Genomic DNA, 18,360 nt, shown 5'->3' with positions numbered 1-18,360 from the left:
CAGACTACCTTTCCTCACAAGTATGTATTTGGAGCAGCAATTGGCAAGAGTGGATCTGAGCTCCCTTTTCTAATTCCAGATTCTGTCCACTCTGAAGACTGGAGCTGCTTAGGATTATGGCACCATCTGTGCATTTCATGCGGGCCATCCCCTGTGTATGTTAGACCCAACTCCTCTGCACTGGAGTAATTTGCTCTAGAGCTGTTAGCTTCAAATATTGCCACAGTAGCTGTTGATGAAGTAAGCAAGGACTAGACCAAATTTTCGCAGTTCCTTATAAATCATTACAGTATCTGTTTTGTAGTGAATTGTAACGTGCTGCTCTGGGTAAGCATCTCCCTCTTGCTTTATACCTTTCCTTCTCTTTTCTGGCACGTTGAAAATTTGCAAATGTTCAAAGACTTTTTGACTGGTTTTGATTGTTTGAATTCTAAAACTGTTGGACTGTTTTATACTGACCTGCAGATGGGAAAGCGTTGCAATTTTTCTTTGAACTGCAAATACAAATTGGGCTTCCAGAAGATCTTTCATGGGGTAAGGCAATTAATGCCTGTATTTTCTGGCAGTATCTTAAAGAGAAAGGGAGTACAAGATTTCTTGTTTACCCATGATTCTGTCCGTCCGCAGCATGGAAGGGTCCATTGTGCGCCTGCCAGAGATAGTCTCCTTGAAGAAGAAATACAAAGCCTACCTCTACTTGGATGAAGCTCACAGCATCGGTGCAGTGGGAGCAACGGGCCGAGGAGTTGTGGAGTACTTCGGTATGAGTCCTGATGATGTTGACGTATTAATGGGAACGTTCACAAAGAGCTTTGGCGCAGCTGGAGGATACATAGCTGGCAAAAAGGTAAAAGGAAAACACAAATATTTTAGCATCAAGAAAGGAGGGGAAGTACCTTCTTATTACATATGATATATTGCATTATCTTTTCGCATACACTGCTTTACAGGAGCACTATTCTAAAGTTAGTACCATTTTTGTCTGGATCCCAAATGCACATCAAACAGTCAGACTTTCTTATTTTTGTCTCATGTTCACATTATGTAACTTGCTTGGGTTGGGTATTTCTGTGCCACCCTGATGATTGTTGTTTTTCTTGGAAATGTTTAGACACGTTGTGGTTTGCTAAATATACTTCACTACATTAATTTGCATGCAGACTGCTTGTTACTTGTTTCACATTTGTAAACAGTGTGTGGAGCAATATTGAGAGATTAAAGCCACAGTTTCATCCACTGATAATAAAATTCCTAAACAGTTGTGGGTAGTCATAGTTGCATTTTTTAGGAGGATGGAGAAAGAGGGTTACTGAGGGCCTTTTGCAACAGTAAAATCAGTGTCCTCAGTTGCTCTGCGTACGTTAACAAAACAACCTCTTGCCGACAACAGATGTCAACAAAAAGTAGAGCTGAGCTTGTTTTAACTGGGGGTGTAGAAGAAGAGAAAGCATAATCAGCACCATTGTGAAATGTCGTCGGTTTTGTTGCTTGACAGAGATATAAAGTCATTGCTGATTAATTTACCCTTTTCATACCCTGCTGAATGTATTTCTTAAGTAGTTTGCTGAATGAGTAGGAAGCCTGTTTAGACAGCTCATATGGTTGTTGTCAGGATAACATTAATAAGGGTAGCACTTGAGTAGAATAAAAGGGTTATAAGAAAGTATAAAGTGTATATTTCTTACTGGTTTTTTTTGGTCTTGCCCCTGGAGATCTTAAAAACAGGCTATCATAATACATCAAGAATAAATTTTCTTTGTTTCCTTTGTTTCCTGAATTTGTATTTGAAGCTTTAACTTTTCTCAAAGACAATGTGGCTAATGTAGCTAGAAATTATAGGAAGCCTAGACCTGTGAAAAGCAGTCTAAAGTAATTCATCATCTAATCCTTGGAAATTTGCTTAAATGAAAGTGGGTCACTCTTGTCATGCCTGTGCATATCACTAAGCTTTGCCTCAGGCTTCGCAAACTTTGCCTTGGTGGCAGCTACTCACTCAACACACTTAGCACACTTACATTAATTTCTGCAGCCAAAACCTCACTGTGGCACTGTTTATTCTGCATCAGCTAGAGCACAAAAGCCTTCTCAGCTATTTGATCAAACCTTGAGGATTACAACTGCAATATAACAATGCATAACCTGTATAAGGTTAGGTAAATCTTTATCCTTAGCATTGGAGTTACAACATAGACTCATACAGCTTTTTTGGCAATAATTTGAGTTATTCTCTTGGGGTTTTTTTCTAGTGATATTTTTTTATCGACGGCATTTTTCAAGGAGGCCTCATCCCTTTCTCACTAACATGCATTCAGCTTTGAGTTTGGCAACTGTTACTCTGATATTTGGCACTGGGAGGTATAATCTGTCATAACAATGATGGTGTTAATCAAGTGCTGAATTCCTACAGTGTCCCTGGATTCAGGAGAGTTACTGGTGCTGTAGACATGCGTACAGTACATCAATGCTTTTTCTAGGAGCACAGATTGTGCTTTTAGTTATACAAGGAAATGTTAAAGCAACTATACCAAGTCTAACGTGACCGTCCCTGTCACAATGACGGAAAGTTTCAGTTGAAAGAAATTTATATGCTAATAGCCAAAGATAGATCCCAGTAAGGTTGCTTTTCCTGGGCTAAGTCTTGTGGCAGAGGAACTATACTGCTGTCATGTAGGCTTTGCTTCATTCCCAGAGAGGAACTGAGCAGTGTTTTAAGTGCAGCTGTTCATTGGTCTTTAAATGATTTTGGCTCCTTTTATGATAAGTCTTAGCACAGAAGTAAACATTATTCTGTTCCAGACTTTTGTTTCAGCTGTAATTTGCACCTGCCTGATGTTTCTTCAGGCCATGTATTAGCAGTAGCAGCCAAGAAAGCAAACCAATAACTGTTGAAACGTACTCTTCCTTTTGCATGTTCTCACTCCTGCAGTAGTTAAGAGGGAGATCTGCTCTTTGGCCAGCTCAAAGCTCATTCATGCTTTGTTTTGCTTGTGTAAGGACCTTGTGGACTTTTTACGAACTCATTCTCACAGCGCTGTGTACGCCACATCTATGTGTCCACCCGTAGCAGAGCAAATCATCAGGGCAATGAAATGCCTCATGGGACTAGACGGAACAACACAAGGTAAGCCACCTTCTTTAACTTCACTTATTTCAATTACTACCAGAGCATCTACTGTGTACAGGTGCACACAAAATGCCATCCAGCAGCGAAGTAGCATGGTAATGCAGTGCAAAGGAAATAATTCTTACTGTAAAATTAATATCCAAATTATCATACTTCTAAGTACTACCAACTCTATTTCTTTTTCCACACTCATCCACATGCAGCAGGGATGGAAATATTCTGGAATTCTGGCTCTATAGTTACCAGCCCACTCTGCTTTGCAGCAACAAATAGAAGTACATGAATTGCCCTTTTATTAGATTGTCTGACTTTGTTGAAGGGGTTCATAAGAACATGCCTTCATTTATGGGCTAGATGCTGTCAGTTTAGCTTCTTTGTAAGTGTGAAACTTCAAAATGGCAAGCCACTCAAGCATGGTGCAGAATTTCAAAACAGGTATTTTATGTTAAGTAATAGTATAACATGATTATAATAATACCTACCTCATTCAGGCGTTAATTATGGTGTCCTGAAGCTAGTTTTGAAGTACATTTTGTCCCAAAAGAATTGACTGCTTGGTGTCTTCATGAAAAATTAGGTTGGTTTGTATGCCTTTCCTGGAATTCCTGATGCAGCTACCATCCAATCCTCTAACATGCTTTCTACGCAGCAAGCAACAGAACAACTGTGTGACATATCTATCTGCTACTGTTTCAAAGTGATACTGATATGTATTCAGTCTTCTAGGATTTAAATCCCAACGCAGAGAAAAACTGTTGGTTTTTGAGTTTGCATAGTTTTTGTCAGGAATGCCTGAGAATCTTGTTACTGTGTAACACGCAGTTGAAGATACAGATTCTGCTCTGAGTTGCAATCTCTTTTACACTGGTCCAGCAGCACTGCGCTATGCCATTTTCTCTTACCTTGTGTAGGGCTAACAGAGTAACTCTGTATTAGTCCTCCCTAACAGATCAATATGACCAGGGTAATGTGGGAATGGAAAGGAAAAAGGGTATGTGAGAGCAGGTAGGATACTGCCGTGCACTATTCTGTTGTAGTGCCCTAGAGAGCGGTTTCAAACCATGATAGACACGCGGCTATTAAGACGTTTATCACAGCTCTTCAATGAGGCCAGAATTTACAAGACCCCAGTGTACAAAAGGAGGGATAGAGAATCCAGTCCCAGTGCCAAATTCTGCTGAGTGCAATAACAAAGTGCAGTAAAACTCCAGCACAACGTGTAGACAACAAGGAAATGATGCTTTTGTCATTTTGGCAGAGGAGTCAGAGTGTAACAACTGTTTCCAACTTGAAATTTGAAAGGTCAAGGTTGCCTATGCTGATGCCTACATCCTCTGCAATATAAGAGACCAGCTCTGACATGTTTCTTCTACCTTGGGGACTATGTGTGCAGCCTGTCCTGCTGTGCGGCTCCCTGCACTAGCTGTAGGAAATGCTTGCCATCAGAGGGCGGTCTTACACCGAGCCTTCCCCAGACTTATGTCCTTAAGGCTCTCCTAGATGCTGCGTGTAAATTATTAAACATGCAGAGCATTTCCAAACCTTCAAAGCCTCTTAAAAGTGATCTTCAACCAGCGTGATTCTGCATGCAGTTCAGTGCAGGCTAATAGGAGAACTTGGTTCAAGACTTTTAAGATATGCATGTCTGGCTGTCTTAGGGCTAAGAGTTTGCAGCGTTTTCTCTTCCAGAAGCAGTGTTGTTTAATGTTTAATACAATGTTTGTATTTCTGCACAAAATAAGTGCTTATTAAGTCTTCTGCAAAATAAATTCGTGTTCTCTCAGTTTTTTTAAATTTGTCTTGTAATATGAAATGCAAGTGAGTAGAAAAACAAATTAATAAATCATATATCACAACTTAGAGTATTGCACAAAGACTAGCAAACTGGCTATGATGTGTAAAAATGTTTCTTGTCCTTCTGAGCCAGACTCATTATTTTAGTCTATTGGTTTTTCTTTCATGTGGGCCTCCCTTCATTAGCCTGTCTTGTGACTAAAAAAAAAAACAAACAACCCACAACCCAAAACACAGGAAAAAATGTTATGCTGGACCACACTACAATAGTGCTTTGGCATCAGAGAGAGGAAGGTGGTGGCTTAGAAAGGAGGGGAGAACAGAAGGGAGAAAGCACTGTCTCTTTTAGATATTTTTGTTTCCAAGGACAACAGTGGCCTTGGCTGAGTTGGTCTGCTGTCATAGAGAACGGTGAATCCTGCACGTGAGCCATCCTTGTGAGAGCACGAGCCATGTAGCAGCCACACCTGGCAGAGAAGTTTCAAGTGAACCAGAGTTGCCACAGCATGGTTATGGGCCCTTTGTTCTCTGGAAACATGTTGAATTGATAAACGGAGTTTATTTTGCAATTTCTGCATTCCCTTCCTGCAGGATGATTTGGAGAAGCCTTTATAAGGAGATGTCCGCTGATGGCTTGGACTCCAGAGGGCATTTCTGTAGGGGAGGAAGCCTTATTAAAAATACTGGGAATGTTTTGGAAAAGAATGAAATCAAAATTTTCTAAAAAGTTCATTGTTAACTAGAGTGTGCTTCTTGAAGAATATGAAATAATGGGATGGCAAGTGTGTTAACCCAGCTTGTTCTTACATCTGAACTTCATGACTAACTTCTCAGTAGATTAATAGAAAACTAAAAGAAAGAAGACTGATTTGGTCATTTAAATTGCTACTCTGAAAACTTCATATTTTTAGCACTTCACACAGTCATCTTTAATATTTTCCCCAATATCATGCTTTTACATTACCTTCAATTTCTTGCTAGTTATTCTCCACTAATTTGATAAGCAGCTGATCTAGAAAAGGGCAGCATAAGTGGAATTATATAGTGGGTAATGCCAGAGGCCAGAAATGCAGTGATACTGCTTGTCTTTATCCTGGTGTGTATCCAAATGATTGATTGCCCATATTTTCTTCCTTTATTTTCAAACAGTAGAAATATGGTGGTTTGGAAAAGGAACGAGGGTGTGCATTTCCAGGACAGGATCAGTGTACTGGATGCATGACTGCAGGATATGAGTAGATGTGTATGGACACGGGGGTACAGCTTAATTACGAGGAAGGAACAGGTTATCACATTAATTCTATGAAACCTAAACAGTTTAGCTGGAAATTAACCACAGCAGGTGTCTGTTTCAGGCTACAGCTTTTTCCTATCAACAAAAAAGGTTCAGTCCTTCCTCCAAAGAAGCCTAGATATACATATGGGGGTTTGATAACCTGAAAAAAGGTGGGGGGAGGGGAGGTGTGTTAAAAAAATCCTTTTTCCCCTGAAGATATTCGGCTTCTCCAGGCTTTGAGATGAAGATTTGGATTGTGATAGCCAAGTTTATCATTTTTGCCATGTCTATGAAATAACATCCGAGTCTTGTGATGTTAATAAGTCTCTAAAAAATCTCTGCTTGAAGTGAACATCAACAACTCTCAAGATCCACTGAGTGAAGGAGTATCTTCCAGCTCAGTTTGGGGGGCCTGAACTGAGCATCACCCACCTGGAGCCTGGGCAGAGGACTGAGCACCTATGTCTATCCTGCACTGTCAGGCACTTAGGGAGGTGAGCCAGGAAGTTTAAAGAAAGAAGAGACTGACAAGCAAAGGAGACACAACAGTGAATAGATAACAAGCGGGTGATAAGGACTGAGATGAGGACCAAAATGAGACGCGGAGAAGATGAGCTGGAGAGGCTGTGAACAAAAAGGGCCTGGTGTGGGGAAGGAGAGAAAGAGGGACAAATTTGTCTGCAAGAAACTATAGCAAACACACAACCCTCCAAACCAATGCTGGTACCTCAGACACTCCTTATTCTTCTCTGGTCAGCAAACTGTTTGTGGAAATGTGCTAGCAAGATGTGCGCTTACCTGCTTTTGCAGCAGGAGACTCCAATTTGGATGGGGAAGTTCTTATTTTAAAAGCTTTGTACTGACGTAAGTAAAAAGATACAGAGAAGACGTGGTATCTCCCAGAGAAACCATCTATAAATGTATGGGTATGTCCCATATCAATATTTGTAAAGGTTGTGAGACATTGATGTCATGATAATGTGACTGGGAGGGTACTGCAGAGTTCACAGCCAGCTACTACAGTTTCCTTGTTTTTCTGCTGTGACTTGAGAAAATAAAGCACAAGAAATGCTGATTTAGGAGAAGGTAGTAATTCCCTCAAAACTGATATGCATACTTGTTCCTGCCTGGGAGAGAGGAGTAGGCTGCAGTGACTAGGACCAAGTCCTTTGTTTCTTGAGTGACTTGTATCAGAAGAGTCAGGGAATGACAACAAAAATTGCAAATGTATTTCCATTTTCATGTAAAATCATGTTTTCAGTAGAATACAAGTCCTGGCATTTTTCAATGCCGTGTTTTACAGGACTCTCTGAAAATCAATGGCTTGTAGAACAAGACACATTTATTCTTGGTAACATAATGTCATAGATAATATTACAGTTCTATAATAGAGTTGTTCAAAAGCGTATGAACTTCTGGCAGCTGTATTTCCTTTAGTAATGTCATAAGGCAGCAAGTTCCACAGTTCAGTTCATATAGTCTATAAAAAAAAAAATCATTTTATCCCTCTTAAGCCTTTGTGGCCTTTTCATCTCAAATGTGTCTCTCCTCATTTATTAGGAGATATGGGAAGCAGAAGTTCCCATGGCATTTACTCTTTATAATTCATAAGATAGATACTCTTTATATGTTCTCCTTGTGGCTTCTCATTACACCACTGGAGATACCTCAGGAAACTCAGCAGCTGCCTTAGTGGTTTTATCCCCATGATGAGACTGTAGTTGACTCAGAGTGTTTGGACCCTGCACAGATTTTCAAGTACGCTTACTTGCATGCAACACAGCCCCTCCAGCTGTGACCTCAGACCTTTTTTTTTTCCCCCTTTCTGCCTGAGAATACCAAAAGCATATTTTTACACTTAAATATGATAGGTAAAAAATCGAACCGCTAGGCAGACAGAATTAAGACTGATAGAAAATCTAAAGAAATTTTCTTGATGGCTAATAATAATTTATAGTGGTGTAAAAAGCAAACTGCAGCATTTGCAAAGGCATCATTCTTCTGTTTAATGCATAGCAAACAATAATTCACCAACAGTAATAAGCATTTGTCATATGTTTTTATGGGATGCTGAAAAATTTAAACCCCTATCCTCAGGAATCTACTGTCCTTGTTATGTTAAAAGATAATTAATGAGGTTGTTTAGATAGAAAGTGTTTCTTTAAAATGTTCATTTACTCTGCCATTTGTGCTGATTGGTTTATCTTTTTGCAACTTAGTTTTCATTTTTGTTTTTAACAGACTCTGAGTTCTTGCATTTGAGCTCATTCAGAGTGTGAGAAGCTACAGAACACTGCTTTCTGTTTTGGCTTGGCATTAAAAAGACCTGTTTTTAAAAGGTTCCTTTTAAAAATTTTTCTCTCTGCCTTAGATTTTCGTGTAACTTTTGTAGGACCAGCTTCTTAAAATGCTTGGTTTGCAACATTTTCCGCTGCTATCTGTGCTCAGCAATCTTTTGAAAATATTAGCTTTGCCTGTCAGTGTCCTCTGTAAATTCAAAATCCTTAGTTTCTCATGATGACAACCTGGCATAAACCAGCACTGGTGCCAGGAAGGGCAGTCTTGCCCTCCTTTTTGCCTTTCACCCCCTGCCTATCCCCTTACTCGTGCCCCGTTTCCTCATGGCAGCATTAGTGTTCGTGCAGCCATGCAATGAACTGAATCAGAGAACTGATCTAGATGAAAAATAACCAACCCTCCCACAAATGGTTAGCCTACAGCCAGACTGGTTCCTTGAGCCAATCTACCATGAGGCAACATGAATCCCAGTGCCAGGACTTGAGCAGCTGGAGCCGAGAGGAATGATCCATTTTGCAGCAAGATAAATCTGTGCCAGAATGAACTGATCATGAAACTATAGCTGTAAGCTTTAAAACTGCAAACCACTTAGCAACGGACCCCTTGAACCTGCTTGAAACAGCTTACAGAATCAGCCATACTAAAGTATGGCTTTTTACTGTTGCCTCTCAAATTCTAATTTTGCTGCTTCATTCTGAGATGATTGCTTCTCTCAGGTCCTCATCAAGCAGAAGGCTTGAACCCTGGCTTAATTTTAAGTAAGTTAATACTCCCAGTAAGTATGTGTTTACATTAGCAGTGCTTAAGTGAATTTATTCCCTGTTTGCACAGCGTTGGCTCCACGGCTAGTGCTCCCAGTCACTTTGACAGTGAAGATGCTGCTGATGATAATATGCTGTCACGATTATTATTTGTCTGAGCTGAACATCACAGATGTTCTCCCATCGGTGAATGATGAAACAGAGCTAAATTCTGCCATTTTTACTCAAAATGAGTGAGATGTGCTATTCCAGTGGAGCCACCTGCCATGCGGTCCGCCTCCTAAAGGAAGTCAAATGTATCCATGGAGGATCTGTTGATCTGAACAAGCAGGGGCTTTGGAGTAATACTGTTTGCAGTGATTTGCAAGAACTCTGAGAATTGGCCAAATTCTACCTCATATGAAGTCACTTTTTCCATATTCAAAGTTAAACCAGTGCTGTAGTCCTCTAGCAGACCCTACCCATGGATAGGTGTCCCCTGTGCTCACAAATAAGTATTAACTGCAGGCAGAGGAGGGATGTGACCAGACTTGGATGTGACTCATAACTTGTCCCCCAGCAAAGCAAGCTACGCTTTCCCCAGGGACAGCAACACGCAGGTCCACGACAGTCACCTTTTAAAGGTGTCTGTGCTGCCGGGATAGAGGGTGAAGATTCCTCCACCGTTCCAGATGCTTCTTGCTGCTGCCCAAGGAATCCAGCGCTGTTATCAGCCTGAGGAGCACAAGGGAGAGAAGTGCCTTTTCTAACGGTGTTTAGATCACTGGCATTTCAGAAACACCTAATGTGATGCAGATGGAGCACGTCGTGCACTGGCCAGCTTTCAGCAGCGGGACTGACATGCTTTGTGATTAATCACCTGTGCTGGGAGTAAATAAGGCTCAGCCAAAGCTGGCTGCTCTGTCCCCGTTTTTGTGCGGGACACTGCTTACATTACATATCTGAATATAGATAAGGTGCTGGGTAGGCACAGCTGGCTCATTCGAGAAAAAAGGCAAAAATGACAGAATTTGTACAATTTCTCTCCTTTCTGCTTCAGCTGAAATTGCCACTTTGTCTTCCCTTAATCTGCTCTGGAAAGTGTTTTGCAGCAGTTCACAGTCAAAGTTGGACTGACTAAATAGGTCCTTAAGGGCTTATTTAGCAGCTGAATTAAGTTGAAATTACTAGGTTTCTAGTTGGCATTAGACTGCAGAAAAAAATGTCTTCACTTCTTCCCAATTCATAGCAAAGTTATTTTTTTATAAAGAATTTTTTATCGGAGAACACATTTCCTTTAGGCACCCCAGTTTTATAGCATTCTATTTGTGATTTAATGCACATGGAGGTACATGTGTGTTACTCATATAATGGAACCAGAGGAAAAAAAAAAGAAAATCTGTCCATCTGCAACAGTTTAGTGGGGAAGAACTATTGTTTTCCAAATTTTTTTCAGCCCATGAAAGTTTGCTTTTTACTATCTAGTTGTTAGTGGAGGAGGGCAAGGAGTGGAGTTCTCCATCGAAGGAGCACAGATTGAAGAGACACACTGACACCGGTATGTAAAAGTTTGATTGTGTAACTAATTATCTAGAAAGACCCTATGAAACAACAGCTGGAGAAGATTAAAGCAGGTGGATTTGTGTCTTGAAGAGTCCACCGCATGCCAAAACAAAGTACGGCGTGGGATTATCTTTCCTGGAATGGGATCAGGAAAAATAGCTCTCCTTCTATTAAAATACACCTGAGATCTTGATATGAAAGGCTACAGGTTGCTTATTCCTGTTTTCAATATACGGGGTCAGAATTTCCAAGGCTAGAAGCCTACAGGAAGAGTTCAAAGGTAGAATATTTGTGCAGGAACTGATCGCAGCCAGCTTCTCTGCTTATTAAAATCTTGCAGGAGTGAAAAGCAGACATCTCTGGAAGAAGAAAACAAACTTTTGTTTCAGAGAGCTGATAGTTTTACTACCTCTTTCGCTGCCAGGATAAGGTCCTCAGCTGGCACAAATAGACCTTTGGCACAGCAAAGCTCTATTGAAGTGCGTGGAGCTGTGCCAGGTAACACCCGCCTGAGATCGGGCCCTCAGATGTGTAGTCAGGATGCCTTCCTGCTGTCAAACTCCAGAGCATCTCCTCCCTGAAATCGGTTCTGAAGCCGTAGCCTGGCGTGTGACAAAGCATCTACCAAGTCTGTTACTCCAAGTGGCTCTCTTAAAAAGCTTGTTGCTTCAAAGAAATTATGAGCAAGCCACTATCTTTTTATCATTTTTCTCTCTCTTGCCTTCTCTTTGTATTTTTCCTTAAACTAAACATATTATTAAAGCTTTCTAAAAGCCTGCAGAAATTAATTAGCTAAAACTGGCAATAGGCAATAATGCGTGTCAAATAAAAATATAATCAGCATTTTTCCCAGAATTGCCAAGACCTTAGAACTTTGCGGTAAACCAAATATTTTTAAAGTGGAGCAAGAAATGTAAACTCTATATTTGCCAGCAGTAGGTGGATTGCAGATGCAGTAAATCCATTTTTGTTGTACTATCCAGGTAATTAATCCTGTATTTCAACAAAATCCCAGTAAGCTGGCTGTGTATCACTCTGTGTTCCAAGCAGCATGAAGATAACTTGTGAAATTTAAGAATCCTTTATTGTTCAGTTTTCTCTCTTTCTGTTCCTTCTTAATCAGCTAATAAAAAGATGTAGAGCTCTTAATAAGGTTATGCTCAACCTTAGCTGAAAAGTCTGGAGCATTAGCTAAGGGCCAGTTTTCCCTGTCCAGGCTGTTTTCTCTGAAAAAATGTGTTGTGGTTCATACGTTTTGCGGAATATAACTATCTGGATATCCTGCATGCTGTGCTATAAGCCCTTTGCATAGACTGTAAATCCTCAAGAATTTTGCAAGTTAAGAATTTTTGAACGAATATATTTACTGTCTGAGGACCTGATCCTCTAATTAGTGCTGTACATGTAAATTCTTACACTCAAATAGATGCAGCTATATTGTTTTAGCTCAAGGGTCCAACTCTGCAGATTTTCACTCAATAAATAGTAAAGGATGCAAGATCAGAGCCTCAAGAATCAAAGAAAATAGTTTTTAAATGCGATGTCTTTGGTTAAACATACCACAGTGAATTTGGACTAAGATCTGATTCTAAACTGAATTCATCACTCTTATGCTGATTTAATCTGCAGTGTGGGGGAAAAATTGGGCCAATGAGACCAAAATAAACATTTTGCTCAGATCTGCCTCCTTATCTGACGTTGGAGGGTCCCATAAAGGGATGAAAAAGAGCGTTGAAATACAGTTACAAACTTCAAGGTTTTTATTGCTCTTATCAGGACAGCATATAAGATGGCTGTGTATATGATGTGTGTATGTGGTCTCTGACCACAAAACTTAACACGAGAAAGGAAAGTGTTGACACTTGGTAAAGAAATGGGTTCCTCCCAGCCACCCACCCACAAATACAGTGTGTGTAGCAATCGTCTCCTAATGTGCTTTTTTTCCCTCCAGATATATGTGAGTGCTCTGATCTTTTATTTGGCTCTTTAATGCATCCCTGCAAATGAAATTACTATTCTGGGATGTTGCTAAAACATTAAAGTGGCTCTTTTGCATCAGCACTGGCTGGCTTGAAATGAGTTCCATAGGGAGCCTCGAAAGGGGATCCGTCCCATCACAAACTGGTTGAGGATATAGATGTGGAAAAGGAAGAGGTGTTCGACTGTTGAGGGGTTGCCTGGAACTCCTTCTTCAGCTCTAATGTTTCCTTTGCTGGATTTGCCCTCTTGCTTTGGAGTCTGAATTTCCGGTACCTAAAATAAGTGATCAACTCTGGGCCATGCACATATGGTTTGATAAATACTGAACGGCCTGGAATCTTGCATGGCTGACACTCTGTTTCCAGCTTTGTGGTAAACAGCTGAATAGAAAGGAGAAGGCAGCAAGTCTTAAACTGCACTCGCCAAGAACATCTGCATTTATGAAAACTTTCCCTAATTGAAAATCTAGTAGTTTCAAATGCTGTAGACTCAGAGTTTGGAAACTAGCTCAGGGGCTGCTAAGATAGCAAGAAGCAGCCGTGGTTTTGAGCCCTCAGTTCAGGTCACTCGCCCACGCTCCTCCTTGTAATTTGGGCATTCAGGAGGTGCTAATAACATCTTTACGAATTCTAACAAGGGAAAACTTTCTCTCTTTAGACTTCAGACACATTATTCTGTGGTTCTTCTCCAAGTCCCTTTCCTTGCCATCTCCCCTGCCCCCATTTCTCTTCCTCCTCCTCCTCCTCAATATTTCCTCCTGGTTCTTTGAGATCTACTACACCAAAAATATTTTTGGAAATACCACAGACTATTGTTTTTATTAGTGACTGGAAAGCTTTGTAGTAGGATGCTTTTGTGTTTCATTTGTTTTCCTTGCTCTGGCACAGCTGTTTTTGTTTTAGCAGCATTAGAGAGATGGTTAAACTATTTGTGGCCTTTTCTAACCCAGCAGATCTCTTCCACCAAATGCTTTAAACTGAATGACTGAAACTGTAACTAACAGGTTGTCTGCGTGGGCAGATTTGTGCATAGAGTTGCAAAAGCACTGGTTTTATGAGATCTTTTAATTTGTTCAGCAAAACACTGATCACTGTGAAGCAAGTCCCAGTTTCCCTATAAATTTCCCAGCCAGAACATTGACAGAACCTTGACTTGGGAAGATACAGAACAGATGAAGCATTAGATCTTGTTCAAACCTGTGCATGCTCGGAAATGATTCATGGAAAAGAGGTTTATGTAGGTGTGGTGATCCCCACCTTAGCCAAGAAGGAATAGGAAGAAACGTCACAGCAGGTGCTGGGGTAGAACGTGAGGACAACAGAGGACAACTCTGCTGAAAGTGGTATGTAGCAGCTACAAACACTGAACTGGCCACTGTGGTTACAAGGAGGAAGACGGGAAATTAGGAAACAGACACCCACTCAGAGAAGGGCGACAGCAGAAAGTAGTAAATGAAGAATGAAGCGAACAAAAAGTAAAGTAAAATGAAAAAGTAAATGGAGACTGAAAAGATAATGCATCTGTGCAAAGGTACCTTAGAAGCAAAAGGAAAAAGAGGCAATGAGTTGTACTGGGGGCTTCACTATTCATGCCTGGTGATATAATGTGATATTGAAAGTGCAGGCTGATGAGTATCAGGAAAATGAAAGATAAGAGTGTAGCTAAGATCTGTCTCTCTAAATCCCGCTCTTACCCTGCGTTCCCACCACCTTTGCTGGGCAGGCACAAGCAGCTGTGCAGTGATGAAGTTTAGAGAATTGCTCTGTTTGACATCGGTTGGGCAGTTTTCTTTCTGGGAAGGTCAGGCAGATGATGGACCTGGTTTGAGTCTCTGTATGACTGTGTGAACCTAGGACTGGTACTGGGGAAGCGGTGGGAAAGAGCAGCATGTGGGTATGGGGTAGATGGCACCATCCCTGTCAGCACCTTACAGCATCGGAAGAGCAGCACATATATTAGCTCGCTGATGAAATATAATGCAGGTGGCACTGGGAAAGGATATACTGTATCTCCTATATACAGTAATGCTGAGTGTGGCTCTTCAGTTTTGTATGCAATGGGTGGGGAAGCAGCTGCACTTGTCAGAAACCACCTCCTCAGTGACAATGCAAAAGCAAAGGCTGAGATGACTTTTCAAGCACATTTTTTCCTTGCTGATTTTTGTATTTTTCCTTCATTAAACATAATTGTTTTCAACTCTCCTGTCAGTTTTGCTGGGGGACACATCCATGGATTCGTGACTGAGTGAGGCCAGGGACAATGCAGAGGGCAAAATTCATGTCTGAAAGTCTTGAATGACTAAAGTCTGTTGTCAGATGATGATATTGAGGTAATAATAGCAAGACAAGAGGACAGAGAAACTGAGTAGAATTCAGCAAGGTACTACATATGTAGATGTATATTAGATTAACTGGAGTTATGCTGAATGTTGGTAACAAACTGCAGACAGTCAGACCTTGTATAGTAACAAAGTTTGTTGCTCACTTTTCCTCTGTCTAAAAAATTGCAACAAAAGCATTGCTTTAAGCTGACCCAAAATGCAGTATTTTCCACTTTAAGCTTTATTACAGTCACGGAATAAAAACAAAACAAACACGCATGCACAGAACTAGCTAAGATAGAAGAAGACCCTTGTGGAATATTGTTAATGAGAAAAGATATGCATATACTGACATCTGTATCAACATCTGTATCAACATCTGTAAACATGGGTTGTTTCCCTTTATAGTGAATTATGCTGAGAGAGAACATACTCTATTTACATGTCCTATATCCACAGAGGCATATAACTACTTCTCTATAGGTGTGTGTCATTCACTAGGCTTTATTCAGCACAATACAGTAAAGGGAATTTTTCACCTGTCTACCCCCAGAAGACATACTGTTTCTGCTGGTGCAAAGGCACGTCACAAGTACGGAATTGTCAGTCATCTGTCCTACGGTGCCATAACAATCAGTGTAGTTGCATTTAGCTCATTCCATGTTTTTCTACTGAATCAAATAGCAACATGTACGTTTCAGCCAAACTTTTTTGAACTGTTACCCACATACACTCCAGTTACAATCTTTGCATTGACTGTTCTACTGTTCTCCTGCCTGACTCATTTCAGGGCTCCAAAGGGTGCGCCAGCTGGGGAAAAACACAAGATATTTCAGACGAAGACTGCATGAAATGGGCTTCATCATTTATGGCAATGATGATTCTCCCGTTGTCCCCTTACTCCTTTATATGCCTGGTAAGATAGGGTAAGTACTGGAAACAAAACTGTTGGCAAAACAAACATTATTCAAGTTCATAGGATATTTGGTATACAGTGTGAAAAATGTAGTTACGTGTGGTAGATGCTTCACAAGAGAAACATACGCTGTTAAGTGAATTCATCATTTAGTTATGTTCTATCTTAAATTTGGCCCTAGACTTAATTTTGAGCTGTTCCAGTACTCAGAATTTTTAAAATGTCTCTTTATCCTTTTTTTAACTTGCTCTGGAATAATACTTTTGATAGTATTTTGAATTCGTTTTGTTTTGTTTTTCATTTGTAATCATTAAAAGAGATATATTGCCTTTGATGTATGAATTGTTTTGGATGGATGTTCCTTTTCCCCAGCTGATCTTTGAACAGTCTTTGCATGTTTTACCATTCAGTACCTATCAAACAGCACCTTGGATATGCAGACCAGAAGTCAGTAGCAGCACAGTGCAAGGGCTGAGCTCTAGGGGTTATTTGCAAGTAGCTTAGTGTAGCTATGTGCTGTAGGTCTAGTGCATACCACACAAAAGGATCCTAAACTGGCAGAGAATTGTAAGAGCAAAGAAACCATCACATAGCTTGTTTTATTCCTGTTGATGTGCAGGAACACAGCTCTTATACCTTCCAGAAGCTCAGCTTCTTCAGTTCTTAGGGACTGTGAATGCCCACACATTTTGATTTGCACTCAAAGCCTTTCATTGACATAAATGAATCATGTCTATTCTACAGTGCTTTCTCTGCCATCACACTTCTATTTGACACCCACTTGGCTTCATGAGCTGTGAAGCAGCAAAGGATCTCAGTCCTACTGGTAAAATTCTGGCTCTTATTGAATTCAATGGGAATATTACCATCCACTTCAATTGAAGACAAGATTTTACCCATTGTTTTATTATACTTGAATGTTTTCTCTTTGTGGTCAGTTTATTGGAGATAATTTACTTTTGTTTTTTTCTTCTTCTCTCCTCAGGGCTTTTGCAAGACGCATGTTAGAAAAAAATATCGGAGTGGTTGTGGTTGGGTTTCCAGCTACTCCTATCACAGAATCCAGGGCTCGGTTTTGTGTGTCAGCTGCACATACACGGGAGATGTTAGACACGGTAAGCACAGCAGATGTCCTGCTGAAATTAACTTCAGATGCAAAGGAGGTTGGGAGAAGCTGTGTGTCTGTTACTTTGAATCTCAATAATTCATTTTTACATTTGTTTTTCTGGCCTTGTCACTTGATCTTTAAAGGCATTTTAGCCTTATACATTTTATTTTTTAAAATAAATTATGGGACAGTTAACTTATTATGCTCTTTTATTTCTAATAGAGACTAAATCTGTCATAGCTAATAAAGACCTACATGTAGAGCACAGCAAGATAAAAGTTAAATGCTAGCTCAGAACTGTGAGAGTAGGAAACCTGGAATGATATGGAAATAACTGAAAATCAAGTTTTCCATATCCTTATTTTCATTACATATTTCCACATGTTTCTTGAATTGCAGAAGTAAATGGGACAGCCTTGGGGGTACAGGTGGAAATTGCAAACACTATTTGGAACTGTTTGAACCCAATGAAGTTTAATTGGTGCTGTCTGGCCTGTCACAGTTCTGTATCTTTCTCTGTTATCAGAAATACTGCTAAGCGTATGTTGAGACTTCCGTTGTAAACCTCCATTCCAACGCAGTCAGAAATGTGTTTAAAATAAACTCTTTGAAATTTTCCATCTCCCTTTCTTGCCAAAGGTGTTTTTGGCCTTGCTTGATATATGTTCTTTCGTTCTCAGAATAAGCTGACTTAGAGGCATGAAACATGGAGGCTTGAGAGCAAATTTCAGGCTTTCTTTTTCCTCTCTTTGCACAAGATGGTCAAAGCAAAAAACCTGTGAACATGGAAGGCATTTGAGTTAAAGATGCCACTCCTTCATGCAGACAAGCACCTGTGCCTGCAGAGAGTCCCTGGATCTCTATTGGCATCCTGAGATTCATGTGGAACTTGAGGCCAGAGCCCTGCCTGGCTGACCAGCTCCCACGCCAGTGTAGACCCCTCTCAAACAACATCAAAAAATCTGCCTTGCATGTGTACAGTATAAAATTCCTGCTGCTTTTAAAGATGCAGTAGTTATTAGCAAGGTATAATACCATAAAGATAATATTGCATAGAACAGGGCATAGCTACATACTGGTGTTGGTCATTGTCAGCTTTTGCTGCTTGTGTAGGTTTTGATTTATGTAACTAACAGTAGGGGATGAAGTTCATCTGAAGATTAATCTCTTGAAGTAGCTGCTTTGATTTCATTCCTCTCTCTCCACCCGCACCTGTTAAGCCCATTACTTGTTCACATCCT

General features: G+C 40.4%; 1 protein-coding gene across 1 annotated transcript in view; it reads left to right on the top strand.

The window, feature by feature from the left end:
* SPTLC3 (serine palmitoyltransferase long chain base subunit 3) overlaps window positions 1-18,360 on the top strand; it is a gene marked incomplete at both ends in the record, with an annotated part of 84,272 nt that overhangs the window by 64,710 nt on the left and 1,202 nt on the right. Inside the window, 4 exons of the mRNA XM_081997526.1 lie at window positions 628-847; window positions 2,995-3,121; window positions 15,886-16,021; window positions 16,997-17,126. Coding sequence (XP_081853652.1) covers window positions 628-847; window positions 2,995-3,121; window positions 15,886-16,021; window positions 16,997-17,126 — 613 coding nt within the window. The remainder of the gene's footprint in view (window positions 1-627; window positions 848-2,994; window positions 3,122-15,885; window positions 16,022-16,996; window positions 17,127-18,360) is intronic.

Source organism: Phaethon aethereus (assembly GCF_964289735.1).
Source record: "Phaethon aethereus genome assembly, chromosome: 3".
Lineage (NCBI taxonomy): Eukaryota > Metazoa > Chordata > Aves > Phaethontiformes > Phaethontidae > Phaethon > Phaethon aethereus.
This window is presented reverse-complemented; position numbering and strand designations above follow the sequence as displayed.